This window comes from Strongyloides ratti (genome assembly GCF_001040885.1).
Source record: "Strongyloides ratti genome assembly S_ratti_ED321, chromosome : 2".
Classification (NCBI taxonomy): Eukaryota; Metazoa; Nematoda; class Chromadorea; order Rhabditida; family Strongyloididae; genus Strongyloides; species Strongyloides ratti.
In genome coordinates, this window is record NC_037308.1 from 10,608,125 (window position 1) to 10,622,563 (window position 14,439).

The 14,439-nt window shown below is 28.2% G+C and overlaps 12 protein-coding genes across 12 annotated transcripts; 5 read left to right on the forward strand and 7 right to left on the reverse strand.

Annotated features, from left to right (window-relative positions):
- Nucleotide 1: 1 nt before the first annotated feature.
- SRAE_2000338300 (Winged helix-turn-helix DNA-binding domain and Methyltransferase domain-containing protein) lies at nt 2–1,108 on the reverse strand (the record flags this gene model as incomplete). The annotated part of the gene is made up of 1 exon (XM_024654569.1): nt 2–1,108. The coding sequence occupies one exon, from the start codon at nt 1,106–1,108 to the stop codon at nt 2–4; it is 1,107 nt and encodes a 368-aa protein (XP_024507928.1).
- A 712-nt stretch (nt 1,109–1,820) lies between these two features.
- SRAE_2000338400 (Hypothetical protein) lies at nt 1,821–2,249 on the forward strand (the record flags this gene model as incomplete). The annotated part of the gene is made up of 1 exon (XM_024654570.1): nt 1,821–2,249. The coding sequence occupies one exon, from the start codon at nt 1,821–1,823 to the stop codon at nt 2,247–2,249; it is 429 nt and encodes a 142-aa protein (XP_024507929.1).
- A 118-nt stretch (nt 2,250–2,367) lies between these two features.
- Nucleotides 2,368–2,925, reverse strand: SRAE_2000338500 (Hypothetical protein; the record flags this gene model as incomplete). Its single annotated transcript, XM_024654571.1, has 1 exon — nt 2,368–2,925. The coding sequence occupies one exon, from the start codon at nt 2,923–2,925 to the stop codon at nt 2,368–2,370; it is 558 nt and encodes a 185-aa protein (XP_024507930.1).
- Nucleotides 2,926–3,634: 709 nt separating this feature from the next.
- Nucleotides 3,635–4,348, reverse strand: SRAE_2000338600 (Hypothetical protein; the record flags this gene model as incomplete). The annotated part of the gene is made up of 1 exon (XM_024654572.1): nt 3,635–4,348. The coding sequence occupies one exon, from the start codon at nt 4,346–4,348 to the stop codon at nt 3,635–3,637; it is 714 nt and encodes a 237-aa protein (XP_024507931.1).
- A 405-nt stretch (nt 4,349–4,753) lies between these two features.
- On the forward strand, nt 4,754–6,097 carry SRAE_2000338700 (Uncharacterised domain DM10 and Protein of unknown function DUF1126 repeat-containing protein; the record flags this gene model as incomplete). The annotated part of the gene is made up of 2 exons (XM_024654574.1): nt 4,754–4,822; nt 4,868–6,097. 2 exons carry the CDS (start codon nt 4,754–4,756, stop codon nt 6,095–6,097), a joined length of 1,299 nt encoding a protein of 432 aa, XP_024507932.1.
- Nucleotides 6,098–6,201: 104 nt separating this feature from the next.
- On the reverse strand, nt 6,202–6,834 carry SRAE_2000338800 (Methylosome subunit pICln; the record flags this gene model as incomplete). The annotated part of the gene is made up of 2 exons (XM_024654575.1): nt 6,202–6,661; nt 6,716–6,834. 2 exons carry the CDS (start codon nt 6,832–6,834, stop codon nt 6,202–6,204), a joined length of 579 nt encoding a protein of 192 aa, XP_024507933.1.
- A 118-nt stretch (nt 6,835–6,952) lies between these two features.
- SRAE_2000338900 (Hypothetical protein) lies at nt 6,953–7,432 on the forward strand (the record flags this gene model as incomplete). The annotated part of the gene is made up of 2 exons (XM_024654576.1): nt 6,953–6,968; nt 7,014–7,432. The coding sequence occupies 2 exons, from the start codon at nt 6,953–6,955 to the stop codon at nt 7,430–7,432; spliced, it is 435 nt and encodes a 144-aa protein (XP_024507934.1).
- A 7-nt stretch (nt 7,433–7,439) lies between these two features.
- On the reverse strand, nt 7,440–8,774 carry SRAE_2000339000 (C-type lectin domain and C-type lectin-like domain and C-type lectin fold domain-containing protein; the record flags this gene model as incomplete). Its single annotated transcript, XM_024654577.1, has 2 exons — nt 7,440–8,492; nt 8,541–8,774. The coding sequence occupies 2 exons, from the start codon at nt 8,772–8,774 to the stop codon at nt 7,440–7,442; spliced, it is 1,287 nt and encodes a 428-aa protein (XP_024507935.1).
- A 301-nt stretch (nt 8,775–9,075) lies between these two features.
- On the forward strand, nt 9,076–10,189 carry SRAE_2000339100 (Nematode cuticle collagen, N-terminal domain and Collagen triple helix repeat-containing protein; the record flags this gene model as incomplete). The annotated part of the gene is made up of 2 exons (XM_024654578.1): nt 9,076–9,967; nt 10,014–10,189. 2 exons carry the CDS (start codon nt 9,076–9,078, stop codon nt 10,187–10,189), a joined length of 1,068 nt encoding a protein of 355 aa, XP_024507936.1.
- Nucleotides 10,190–10,660: 471 nt separating this feature from the next.
- SRAE_2000339200 (Major facilitator superfamily and Major facilitator superfamily domain, general substrate transporter-containing protein) lies at nt 10,661–12,077 on the forward strand (the record flags this gene model as incomplete). The annotated part of the gene is made up of 2 exons (XM_024654579.1): nt 10,661–11,854; nt 11,904–12,077. The coding sequence occupies 2 exons, from the start codon at nt 10,661–10,663 to the stop codon at nt 12,075–12,077; spliced, it is 1,368 nt and encodes a 455-aa protein (XP_024507937.1).
- Nucleotides 12,078–12,158: 81 nt separating this feature from the next.
- On the reverse strand, nt 12,159–13,298 carry SRAE_2000339300 (Tumor susceptibility gene 101 protein; the record flags this gene model as incomplete). The annotated part of the gene is made up of 2 exons (XM_024654580.1): nt 12,159–12,872; nt 12,915–13,298. The coding sequence occupies 2 exons, from the start codon at nt 13,296–13,298 to the stop codon at nt 12,159–12,161; spliced, it is 1,098 nt and encodes a 365-aa protein (XP_024507938.1).
- Nucleotides 13,299–13,513: 215 nt separating this feature from the next.
- Nucleotides 13,514–14,286, reverse strand: SRAE_2000339400 (Dolichol-phosphate mannosyltransferase subunit 1; the record flags this gene model as incomplete). The annotated part of the gene is made up of 2 exons (XM_024654581.1): nt 13,514–14,122; nt 14,164–14,286. The coding sequence occupies 2 exons, from the start codon at nt 14,284–14,286 to the stop codon at nt 13,514–13,516; spliced, it is 732 nt and encodes a 243-aa protein (XP_024507939.1).
- Nucleotides 14,287–14,439: the final 153 nt, after the last annotated feature.

Sequence of the window (14,439 nt, forward strand, 5' to 3'; positions counted from 1 at the left end):
TTTATTTTCTACACTTATACATTATATTAATTGGAAAGAAAGGTGTTGGAACAATTTCAATTTTAGAAAATCCTGCCTCTTTTAACATCTTTAATGCTCTTTCTTGACCCCACATAGCTCCAAGACCTAATGCATCTTTTGTACTATTGCCAACAGGAAGGCAATGGAAAAGTGATATTCCATAAAGTAATGCCGATCCAACAGGATTAATTTTTTTATCAGTACAACAATTGGAAGAACCTTTTATCTCGATCATTGAAAATACTCCATCCGGTTTCAAACATCTATGAATTTCTTTTAAGGCTAAATCAGGTCTACATTGATCATGACAAGCATCAAAAATTGTAATCCAATCAAATTTATTAGTCCATTCTTCTTTTAAATTTGCAGCATTCATATTAATAAATACAGCATTTTTAAGATTTTTATTATTTTGTTGTTTTAATTTTTGTTCCGCAATTTCAATAGCATTTTTTGTAACATCAACACCAGTAAAAGTAGCATTGGGATAGTGATGTGCTAATTCAATAACATGAAAACCATCTCCACATCCTACATCAAGACATTCTACTTTTTCTTTACTTTCCAATTTTTTATCCATTTCAGAGAGTGGAACAATATTAGGTTTAAGGTGTTCCTTATGTAATGATTCACTAAATGCAGACATATTTGCATAAAAATTTTCATATGAAGAATATTGCATTCCAAGTGGGCCATCTTTTTTACAAACTTCTTTTATTTCATTAAATACTTTACCAAATATTGGTATTTCAGGAAAGATAGTCATTGCAGGAGTGGAGGTTGGATTGACAAGATAAGGTTTTTTGTCCTCTGTAATCCAAAATTTTTTTCCACAATTAGTAACTTCAATAATATTACCACAGGCAAGAGCTGACAAAAGTTCTTGAATATATCTTGGTTTGTAGTTTCCTTTTAATGCAACTTCTTCTGCTGTTGCAGGACATTTTTCAGATGATATGGATCCTAATATTGGAAACATTTTTAATTCTAAAGCTAATGCAATAGACATACTAACCATAGACATTGATGCCATCATTGCTAATTGATCACCAAAGTCTTTACTTACTTTTTCACTGCTAGTTGACATTTTTTTATTTCTTAAAAAAAAAAAATAAAATGTTAAATAATTGATGAAAAATAAATGTCTTTTCTTCGTATCACATCTCTATATATATAATTTTAAAGACCTTTTGATAAAGGTTAAAATACAAAGATAGAAAAATAGTTGAAAAGTTTAATTACAATATTCGTGCAGTTGTTGATTTAATTTTTTTCTATGTGTAATTAGGTTGACACGACAAATAACTGTTAAATTAAGGCAATGCTTTAAATATTTTTGTATTGATTTTAATTTCTACTAATATATTCATGATTTTTTTTAAAAAAAAATAATGATAAAATGTCTTCTTAGTTTAAAAAGAAAAATTCAATGAAATAATTAAAGTATAAATTATATTCAACCACTTTTGTTATCATACATTTGATTATAAATTTTATTTATCATATTAACATGTCAAATAATATTTTTGCAAACATGGATTGTATCATGAAATACAAACAAAAGATTTTTTTTTTGCTAAGATATTATAAAAATAGATTATATTCATGAAAGTGGAAGTGGAACGATTGTTGATACAAAAAAAGTAACATCTTCACATAGATAGAAGGTGAGCCCAACATGAAGAAATGATATATATTATTTATTTATCCAATATTTTTGTTATTTTAATATTTCAAAGAATATGAGATTTTTTATCTTTACTATTTTTACTTTGACTTATGGTCAGATATGGAATCCTATGATTCCACAACCTATAATTTTACCACAACAAATGCCAATGTTAAATTTTCAACAAGGTGTTCCAATGCAACTTGGTTTACCTATTCATAATTCAATTCCATTACCAATGTCATTACAATCATCAATTTTATCAAATAATATTGTTGCTAGAGGAAGACCTGAAATTGGTGGAACAATTGAAAGTATTGCAGCAACTCAAAATATGGTAAATACTCCTGATTTTGCTAGAGTTAGTTTATTAAACTTTTTAAATGATAAAGATAACTTTCATGCTCAAGGATGTGGTTATGATGGAATCAGAGAGTATTGTCATGATGCATTAAACTTATGTAAAGGTGGATGCCGTGACTTTGGAAATTCTGCTGGTATTCATGATTGTAGATGTGTACCTCTAGGCTATGCTAATATTATAGCAAGCTTAGGATAATAAATATAATTTATTATTTTTTTTTTATAAACTATTTATTTTGATTAAACTTTGTAATAAAAAAAAAAGTTTTTTTTTCTCTATTTTACAAACAATTTTTATTATAAATTTTTTTTTTTTATATATTTTCATTCATCATTGAAAAAGTCTCTTGATTTATTGGAGATGCCTTTTTAGAAGCTAAAGGTGAGTAAATTGATGAGCCACCAAATCTTGAAAAGGGTGAATTTAAAGAATTCATTGAATTTAAACCATTGAAATTATTATAAGATGATAAAGCACCAGCAAGTATTGGATCAGAAATAGGATAATTAGATAATGATGACATTCCATTATATAAACTACTTGGTAAATTATAATTTGATTGAGAATTTATCATACTAGATGGATATCCAATTCCAGAACCAATTGTAGAAAAAGGATCATTTCTATATGTATTTATACTACTTACAGGAGCTACACTTCCAAAACTTGATAACCCACCAAACCCAGATAAAGAAGTTCCATACATAGTATTATAATTTCCACAACAAGGATTACTCATCATTCCATAGCCTGATGTTCCATAACCAGGACTTCCATAGGTAGAACTTCCATAACCTCCTAAACTTGGTGTATTAAATTGTGCAGAAATTAATCCAATAGAAGCAAAAATAGAAGCAGCTGTAAATTTCATTTTTATAACTAAATTATATAATATATTATAGTATAATTTTTCTTTTTATACTAGACATAACTCTCTGATGCATTGAAAACTAATCTCTTATCAAAAAAACTATATCCTATTATTATCAAACGTGTTTACAATCATTCTTTGGATAAAGCATATTCTAAAATTATTTAATCGCCTTATTAATTATTAATATTTTTTAATCTTTCCCTTTCACATATAAAAAAAATTAAATTGTTAGTGCTATAATAAAAATTACATAAATGACCTTATAACAAAAAGTCGTCACAATTAATATAATAAACCTAGTTATTAATCATAATAATTTTAACTAGTTTGATATAGATCATCATCTATTAATGTTCAAAAATTAGAAATGAATGGAAATATTTATTTGATTTTTTAATTTTTTTTTAATAGTTAATAATTTGCCAGTTCAATATGATAATTTTTTTTTTGTAAAAGTAAAGTTCAGAAGTAAAGTACAACTAAATTAAACATATACAAAGAATATAAGAATAAATAAAATAATTAATCTTCAAATACTTTTAATTTTAAATTAATTAAAGTAATATTTTATCTATATGTTTAATCATTTAATTTAATAAAGTTCTACTAAATTTATTTTTTTAATAAAAATTTTTATTTAATCATAAAATGTTTTTATTTATAGATATAAATTTTTTTAATCAGTAGAAATTTTTTTTATATAAAATTATCCCCAAATTGAAAATCCGGTGTTATGTGCTCCAGAGGCTCCTTCTAATGCACCATATGCTTTATTGAAACCATTTCCAAAGTTATCAGCTCCATAAGCAGAACCTTGTCCACCATATCCAGCACGATCATATCCTCTACCAAATCCATCTCTTGCAGCAGCTGCTTTGTCATAGAATTTTCCACCATGTGAATTATCAACACCACCACCAGCAAAAGCTTTTTGATAACCAGCTCCTTGAGCATTGGCATTTTGTGCAGCTTTAGCAGCTTCATGTTCAAATCCATTTGAACCATAATATCCCTTTGAGTAAAAACCATTAGGACCTGATCCTTGAGTAAAGTAGGAATATTTTTTTGTTCCAGCAGCATCATTAGCTGCTCTGGCGGCAGAATTTCCTGCAGATTCACCATGACTTGCTGCCGAGTTTTTGGCAAAATCAGATCCACCGTTAGTCCATTGGTTATGTCCAGTTACTCCAGCTTGTGAAGCAGCATCACCAATTGAGTGTGCACCTTCTTTACCATCCCAAGCTCCATTGTATCCAGCATTAGCTTTATCAAAACCACTCCATGCACCAGATGCATCATTTAATGAACTTCCATGATTTTCATATCCAGCATTTGAATTACCCCATGGAGCTGTTCCAAAAAATCCAGCTGAAGCAGTAGAAGCACCAAGAGCAAGAATAATTATTGATGTGGTTTTCATTATTGTAAGAAAAATGTTTCTTAATGTAAATTTTTAATAATCAACTACTTCTTTATATATTCTTTTTGATATACTAAAACTAGGCAAGAAATACATTAAGATTCCAGATTTTTCTATATATTTATATTTTATTTAATGTGAAAAATAAATGAATGATATGACATCTAGTATTTAACATTTTAGTTAAAAATGAAAAATAAATTGGTGATAAAATATTTATGAGGAAAATTCATAAGTAATGTCTTATTATAAAAATAATATTATTATTCATGTAGGTAAAAGCATAATAATTTTATACATCATTGATTTATTGTTCAATCTTCTATTAATAATTTTGGAGTAGAACATAAATTATAATCTGACTAGTAATAGAAAATCTCATTCTTTATTTAGGTAATATTAATCATGGAATTTACCTATTTTGGAAAATCTAAACAGGATGAAGATTTTTTTAAATACCATACAAATAATAATGTTAGTTAAAAAAATTAATTTTTTTTTAATTTTATTTTTTTTTAGTCACGTAAAAATAAATTTACTATAATTAATGGGGAAAGATTTTTGTTAGAGGATGAAAAACAAAAAAATTGGATTCCAAGAAACATTTATAATCTTGGAAAATTTAATTTAAATTTTACAAATACACTTACATATAATGTTTATTGTACAGAGTCAGATGGATTATATAGAGAATTTTTAAAAATTCGTCCCATGAAATTATTATATCATTTAGATGATTCTACATTTACCTTATATGAACCAAAAACTAACAATTCTGGTTACCTTCAGGGACCAGTATTTAGAAGAAAAAAAGTACATAGAAAAAATATTATAACTGATCAATTTCTTTCATGGCAAGATTTTAATATTGGAGATGATATAAACCTTTTTGGAACATATTATCACGTTGCTTCTTGTAATCAATTTACTAGAAATTTTTTATCAGAAAATGGAATTAATGTTAATCCTGATGAAGGAATACCATTAGATTCATGGACAATGTCAAGAATGGAAAAAGCTAATGTTAAAGATAAACTATTGTCACATCATAATATTTCACATTTTCAAATGTTACCAAGACAAATTACTTTTTATTTAGCATGGCTTGATAAAGAAAATGACTATTGTAATGGAAAACTTAAAAGAACATTTAAAATGACAATTGATACATATACCGATATTGTTACAATGGTTGAAATGACACCAGAACTAAAAGATCAACTTTTTTTAAAAGGTGTCAGGTTGTCTTATCAAACTTCTGATGGAACAGAAAGATACTATAGAGCATCTAATTTATATCCAGGAATGTGGATAGAAGTATATAAAAGACCAATGTTTATTTATAATGTTGAGGGAGAAGAAGCAAAGAAATATATAATGGAACAATTTGGTAAAGTAGATTTTGGAAATTGTCCCTATAAACTATTAGAGTCAGGACCACCACCTAAACATTTTGAAATTTCATTAAAAGAACTTGTCTTTGAAGCTCGTACAGAATCATTGAAAAATTTCAAATTTTTATTAATATATGATTCAGAAAACAAAATAGTTAATGTGTATGAAGAAAGTAAACGTTATCAATGGCACAAAGGAAGGCCTTTTTTAGAAGAAATAGATGTATCACATCTTTCAATAGATAATTTTAATTTAAAAAAACATATAAAATTATTTAAATGGGATTTCATATTGGAAGATTGTTCACCAGTTACCAAGGAGTATCTTAAATTCAGATCATCAATAAAACAATGACATAGACAATTAGTAGAGTATAAAAAACTATTTTTATATCAGTTATTGATAACCATTTGTCATCATTGGATATACTTCTAGGTTGTAAACAATAAAATAAATTTCTAATCATCCATTGAATCATCTTTTTTATTTCCAAACAAACGGTCATAGTTAGCTATTCCTTGTTCTGACATATCTTGTAGAGATTCACCATTTGTAGTATCATACCAATTATTACTTCCTCCATTTAACACTTGAAATCCTGAACTAACTTCATCTTCCATATCATCTTCATCTGGATTCATTTCTTGACATTCTGTCATCATTTGAAACATGATACTTAATGAATCATTTGCAGGAACCATTCGAAGATATATACATTCATATTCATCATCATCATCATCATTCTCCATATCTTCTACAGAAGATGGAGCTTTAAAATTAACTTTTGATGCATCAATTGTTAAAAATAAACACCTATCAGGGAATGCATTAATATCATTAGAAATACCATGTGTTACAAGAGCCTGATATGGAATTATAATACCCAAACCTTTTCCATCTTCTATCCAAGTGACATTTCTATAAAAATTAAAAAAAATAATAATTCATTAGATAAAAAAAAATTTAACAAACCTCTCTCCAATAAAAAGTGTACCGCTTGCAATTCTTTCAACTTCATGAAATAGTTGTACGTCCTCCTCAGTATAACATATTCCTTCTGTCGGAAGTGAAACTTCTTGAAGAGTAATCATTTTATGTTCGGAATCTTTTTACCATATAACTAAAAACTACAGTACTCATAATTCCAAATTTGTAATATGTTTCGCTACGAAACATTCATGTATCATACTTATTTTTCTAGCTTCTAAAATGAAAGGAGAAAAATGTAATAATTTTAGTAGTAATATATTAAAAATATATTCTATTCTAGACAAGCCTTTATCAGTTGATGATTGTAAATTTATTCTTTATAATTTTCATGATTCAAGTAAGGTACAAATTTTTAATCAAAATCATCTAGTTAAAAATAAAAAGGATGACCGCAATTTGCCACAAATTGAGGATGATTTTGTTAGAAAAATATCTAAAGATGGAAATTTACGTGTACTAAAAAATATGATTAATACAGCAAAACATATTATTAACAATTCTGATACAACTGCTGATGGGTTACAAAAACAAATTGTAAGAAAACGTGAAAAAGATAGAAGAAAACGAAAACTTGAGGCATCGCTAGAACGGCAAAGAAAAAGAATAGCAGATTATAAAAGGTTGATGTCTATTGAAAACAAAGTTTTGGTTTCTGATAACAAGGAGAGCAAGTTAAAAATATATAAAATTACAGAATGATTTGTGTTTACTTTTTATTTACTAAATGACTAATTTTTATTGTTGCTTCCTCGTTGAAATCTACTTCTGCTAAAGTTTCCTTCTCAGGAATATTTTCTTCAATTACTTCTTCTACTATTTCATCATTTTCTTGAGTTGTTCCTGAAGTAGTTGTTGTTGTTGTTTCATAAGAAGTAATTGTTGTTTCTATACTTTTATTTAGTAAATAACTATTAGCATCTCGTATTGACTGTGGACGATTATTGTGACCATTTATATAATTACTTAGTTCAGGATCTACTCCTTCTGCTGACATATCTGAATAAAGTTCTTTTGCTGATATTTCATTAGTTTCAACTTGATAATTAGGTGGTTCATTTATATTAATTTCATTTAAAGAATTTCTGTTTTTGTAATTCATTCGTATTTGACATACGACTCTTCTTAGATGTTTACAGTTTCCATTTGTCCAATAGTAGTCGTTGGTTGTAGAGAAACACGAAGACGACAAACTATTAATTGCAGATGGTTCTTTAATTCCAACATAATCCATTTTTGATTTATCACTCCAAAAACAATTTTTTATGTTAATTGGACCACTGGAACATTTTAAACCAATATGAATATCTTCTCCATTAGCTAATTCATTAACAACAAAATGTTCCAAATGATTATGAATAATTGGAAGGTTAGCTCCATCATCTCTACATATTGATTGTGCCACCCGTTTTGAAAATTTTTCATTTGGATGTAGTATTTTATAACAATGACCATCCGGTTTTCTATGGTAATCCTTATTTTCACAATTAGGCAAAGAGATGGATTTTTTTTCACATACAAAAATAATATTTACATTTTCTTCTATTTTATCAATACAAGACCATGAACTAAGATGATTTGTTAATATTCCATAACAAGGCAAATTATTTTTTGCTGTTTTGAAACCGGATTCTAAAACAAAGCGAGATCGATCAATCCATACACATATTTTGTTATTAAAACATTTATAACCGGACATTATAATTGCTTTCTCATTACGAATTTTATGTTTTTCAATAAATTTTATAAAATTATACTTGTCCTAAAAAATAAAAAATAATTAAAATATAATTTTTAAAATAAAACAAACCATAAATGAATGTAGTGATGCAATAGTTGAATTTAATTTTTCACAAATAGCTTCTGCTTCTTTGAAACTTTTACCATGTTGAAATGCTTTATAACATCTATTTCCTTCAGTGAAAATGAATCCATCATTGGAACATGAAGTATAAGGCGAAAATACATTACTATTTTCAATATAAAATTCTTCTGTATATTTTAGAAAAAGTTGTAAAATTATTGTTATGTAAAAAATTATCATTTTTTAATAAATTAATAAGACTCCTTGATAATTAATTTTTAAATTAATCAAAACCCATCTTGATTGACCTTCAGAAGGGTATTTTATGATATGAAATTTATAAACAACCTATATTTTTTTGCCTTTATATAAAAAAAAGAAAATAACCTAAAAAATTATTATTTAATGATAAAATATCAAGAAACAAGATAATAAACCCTTAGGATAAAAAATAAATATATTAATCAAAAATAAAAAATGATAAATAGTTTTTATTACTATAAAAGGAATTTTTTTTTATTTTAATATTATAATTTGTAAAATGACATTAACAACAGCTACTTGTTGTGCCATTGCTGCATCAGGATTAACACTTCTTGTGTGTCTTCTAGCCATTTCTAATGTTTACAATGATGTTCAATCTATTTGGGCAGAAATTGATCGTGAAATGGATACATTTAAAGCACAATCCGTTGATTTATGGGGTGATATGTTAAAATTAGGAGCTGACACTCCAGCACATCGTATTCGTAGACAAAACTATGGTGGTTATGCTGCTTCACAACCTGTTGAAGCTCCTCGTGTCACACAAGTTTGTGTTTGTCAAGCTGCTCCAGCTTCTGGTGCAGGAGGAAGCTCCGGTGTACCAAATGGAGCAAGTGCTGATTCTGCATTTGACTATACAAAAGATACTTCTGGAGGACACTGTCCTGCTGGACCAGCTGGACCACCAGGAGAACCAGGTGCTAATGGAATTCCAGGAATACCTGGAAAAGATGGTAAGAATGGTTTAGATGCTGAAAGTGTTAAAAATACACCAACAAGTGGCTGTTACACATGTCCAACTGGACCACCTGGAATTCCAGGACTTGTTGGAAGATCTGGAGCACGTGGTCCAAGAGGACCAAGAGGAACACCTGGAAATCCAGGTTTTGATGGACTTCCAGGTGAATGTGGTGAACCTGGACCTGATGGAGCTCCAGGACCTGATGGTGAAGCTGGAACACCAGGAATTAAAGGACAAGATGCTGAAAGAATTATTGGAAGAAAAGGTTTACCAGGAGCACCTGGAGATGTTGGTCCAGCCGGTGATGAAGGAGAAGCAGGTGATCCAGCACCTCCTGGCCCACCAGGTCCACCAGGACCTCTTGGAGCAGAAGGATTTATTGGACCAGCTGGTATTGATGGAGATGAAGGTGTACGAGGAGATCAAGGTAAGTAAATTCTTTTCTATAAACATAAATTAAAATTTTTTTTTAGGAAAACCTGGAAAAGATGCCAATTATTGTCCCTGCCCACCAAGAGGACAAGATAAACATCAACCAATACATAGAAAATCATCTTCTAAATCAGCTGCACCTCATGGTGTTAATTCTGCTTCTTACAACGCTGGTCCAGAATATAAAACTGGATATGATTCTCCAGTAAGAGCTTAAATATTTATAATATTTTATTGTAAATAAATAATTTATAATATATACATTTTCAATTTAAAAGTTCTAAAACCTTACATTAAATTAATGCCTTCAATGAATAATATTTTGTCAATATTTACATAGTAAAGTTATTGTTGCACTGTTTTAATATAAAAAAAAAAGTTTTTTTTCTTCATTAATCTATAATAAAAATGTTAAGAAGATTATTTTTAAAAATTAAGTATGTTAAACCGAAAATGCACTAATCTTATTAATTCATAAAACTATAAAACTCAAAAATAAAAATTAACAAAATATAAAAAATTGGCTTCCTCGCAATTAAAAATCATTTAGTTAAATTATTTATAGTATTTGTATTGTTAATCTTATAATTATGCTAAACCACCTACAAAATACTCCTACTATAAATAATGAATTTTAAAAACATCAAACCTTTAATTTAAATGGAAAAAACATAAAATTTATTTAAAAATGTTTCCATTTAGGTATATTATATTAGTGATTACAACACTTACATTTGGTTGGTTATTGTCAAATCCAGTTTCATTTAATTTTGCCATTGTTTGCGATGAATCTGAAAACGCTAATGGAACGAGGTTGATTAATTATGATTCAACAGAAATAAGTAGTTTCTTTTCTGTTGTAGCAGTTGGTAATATAGCAGGGACTATATTTTTAAATGTTTTAGAAAAATGCTTAAGTTTTAAAATGTGTGTATGCCTTTATCTTATTTTATCTGCAATTGCTACAGCTTTATGTCCATTTTTTCTTCAAGTTGGTTACTGGCCAACAATGTTTTTAAGATTTGTTCAAGGAATAGGTTGGGCTATGTGCTTACCTGGAACTGGATCTGTTTCATTTGCCTGGGCTCCAAATGATGAAAGTACTATTTTTGCATCTGTCTTAACATATAGTGGTCAAATTGGACCAATGATAACAATGTATTTATCAGGAGAATTATGCTCAAGAGGATATGGTACAGAAAGTATTTTTTATTCACATGCACTTTTAACTACATTTTTTCTAATTATTTTCTTTATTGTTTATAATGATAATCCATCAGATAGTCATTTTGTTAAAAAAGCTGAAGTTGCGGTAATAGAAAATGACAAAGAAATAACAAGTGATCATAAAATAGAACCAGTCCCTTATAAAGAAGTCATTTGTCATCCAGTTTTGGCAATTGCCAATGTAACATATTTTGTATTTTTTTGGACAATGCATTTGTGGCTTCAATATGCAGCAATTTATATGCACAATGTTTTAAAATTCGATATAGCAACAACTGGAATACTAACATCAGCTCCATATCTAGTTTCACTTGTCGTTAAATTTATTATTGCATATCTAAGTGATAAAGGAACATTTATGCCACAAAAAAAAAGACTTCAATTTCTTCATGGTATTACACAATTTCCACATGGAATTGCATTTATTGTACAAGGAATTTTCCCAGCAGTCTGGTATCCACTAGACGTTATATGTTATACAATACAAATTATTGGAAGTGCATCTACTGGTGCTTCACTTTTCAAAGTTTGTCAATTAATATCAAGACAACATTTTCATTTCGTTATGTCAATAGCTTCTTTTTCAAGTAGTTTAACATTAATTGTGTTACCAACAGTAATAAGTTTTATAATGCCAAACTTTGAATTATACGGTGTATGTTTTTTTTTTTGATATTTAAAAAATTATTAATTATATTTTTTAGTGGCGTTTTATATTTCTTTTGATAGGATTTTCTACTGTTGCTTTGAATTCACTATTTATTGCATTTATGGATGTCAACGCAGCAGCATGGACAAAACATGGACATTCTGAAGAACCAGTAAAAGCAATAAAAGTTTATCCGATTAAAGATAAACCACTTAACGAGGATAAATAATCATAACGTTTACCATAATAATATATAATACATTTTATTTACCTTTACAAAAATTGATGCATTAAAAATTTATTTACATATCTATACGTGAGAAAGTTTTGCTTCACGCGCTTTTATTAAAGTCGCACGGTGAATGAATTGTTCCTGTGAAATAATTCGAATTTGTTTTAAATATTCTGACAAAGTAATACGTCCTTTCTTCAATGCCTGTGATATATAATATTGTGCATCTTCTAAAACACAATCTGCTACATAACTTCGAAATATTTGATCATCTAATGGGCAGGTTGTTAATAATGCTTCATCAATCCATTCACATGGTTTAGCTGTTGCTGTTTTTTTATAATTTACTAAATAATTATCAATTTCTAAAATTTTTTTTTCACAATCTTGTACAAAAATATTCATTTTTTGTTGATCATTATTAATACTTCGTAATGATTCATGAAGTGTTTTTTCACCCTCAATTAATTTTTCATAAGAATTTCTTAAAACAATAATTTCTTCATAAATATCTCTTACTTGATTATTTATCTTTTCTCTAAACTTTTCTTCTAGAGCAGTAAGAAGACTAGCTTTAAGTGCACCGTCTAAATCTGAATCATTCTTTGGTTGTTTGTTTCTTTGTGGAATCACTGGGTGAGTAGTAGAAATTTCATAAGAAGGTTGTGGAATAGGGCAACCACTAATGGGATAAGGTAAATTGTTACTTATTTGAGGAGGTGATGGTCTGGCTGGTGGAGCATGTCTTTTAGCATAAACAGGACAACCATTTTCAAATTCACGACACATTACCTATTATTTGATGTAAAAATATCAATGTTATAACAAAATTACCTTTAATAATTCAACTAATGAGTGTGATGGCCATTTCCACTCATTAAGATAAGGCAAATATATCCTACCAATGCTGTCTACAACTTTACTTTCCTTTATTTCCATTTCACTTGTTGGTTTTACATAACAATATGGAGCTTGGTAAGGATGTTTTTGATCTAAATACAAAGCTACAGGAATATGATAAGTATTATTCTTATACATAACAGGAATTGTACCGGCAAGAGTTAATACATTTTTTGTCTTTCCACTAGGGTAAGTAAACAATTCAACTGAATCTTTAAGATGAACAAAAGAATTTAATGCCCGTTGGATATCAGTGAAAGCTCTTTCAAGATAAACACTTCCAACTTGTGTTAAATTACTTCGAACTGTTGATGACATTTCTCAATTTAGAATTTTAAAATATTTTGTGATAACAAGTAAAGCAATAAAAATATCGATAACTTTGTTGTCACTGATATGAAAATTTCCAACAAAACGTCGTATTAGCAAAAAACATTTTTCCAATTATTTATTCAACATTAGTCGTTATAAGATAAATAAATACAATATGAAAAACTATATAAAATAATAATTAATGTTTAATAAAGCTGAAATTATGAAACAGTAGCAAAAAGATATAGTAAACCTTTTGCATATTGAACAATTTCACTTCCGCTTAATTTGGATTCTCCATAAAAACGATCAACAAATGTAATTGGAACTTCCTCAACTAAGTAACCAAGTTTCTTTGCTCTAAACATCATTTCCATCTGAAAAACATATCCTTTTGTAACAGAATCCGCAATTAATCTAGAAAGGACTTCTTTTTTATATAATCTAAAGCTCCCTGTGAGATCAGAAACACCAGGTTGCAAGAGAAATTGTGCCAGAAAATTGGCGCCTTTACTAATAACTTTTCTTTTTATATCCCAACCATAAACACCACCGTTACCAGCATACCTGGTACCGGTAACAATATCTGCATCACGTATTTTTTGCTTCTTTACCATTTGTGGAATAAATTTTGGGTGATGAGATAAATCAGCATCCATTATTACTACAAAATTTCCACGTGCAAATTGAATCCCATAAACATATGCTGATCCTAATCCTAATTTTCCTGATCTTGGTTTAAGAATAATTTTATTCTCTCCAAGTTCTTTTTGAAGTTTTTTAGCCATTTCCAATGTACCATCAGGACTAGCATCATCAATAACAATTATCTAAATTAGACATTGATCAACAATAACAAGTAAAACAAAACCTCATAATTAAGCTTTGCCTCTGTCATATATTTTTCAATTAACCAAATACAAATAGGAAGATTTTCAATCTCATTGTATGTTGGAAGGAGAATTGTATATTGTGGAACATTTGCATCATCCATTTTAAAAAATAAAACTAGATAAAATATTAGATTAAAAAGTAGTAAGGAAGTCAACGTTGCAAAACAAAAAAGGAAAGATAACTATGAAATGAAATGTTGGCTGTGTGACACTTTACCAAAAAAGATATTTTCAAGAAAAAAAATAAAAGACTT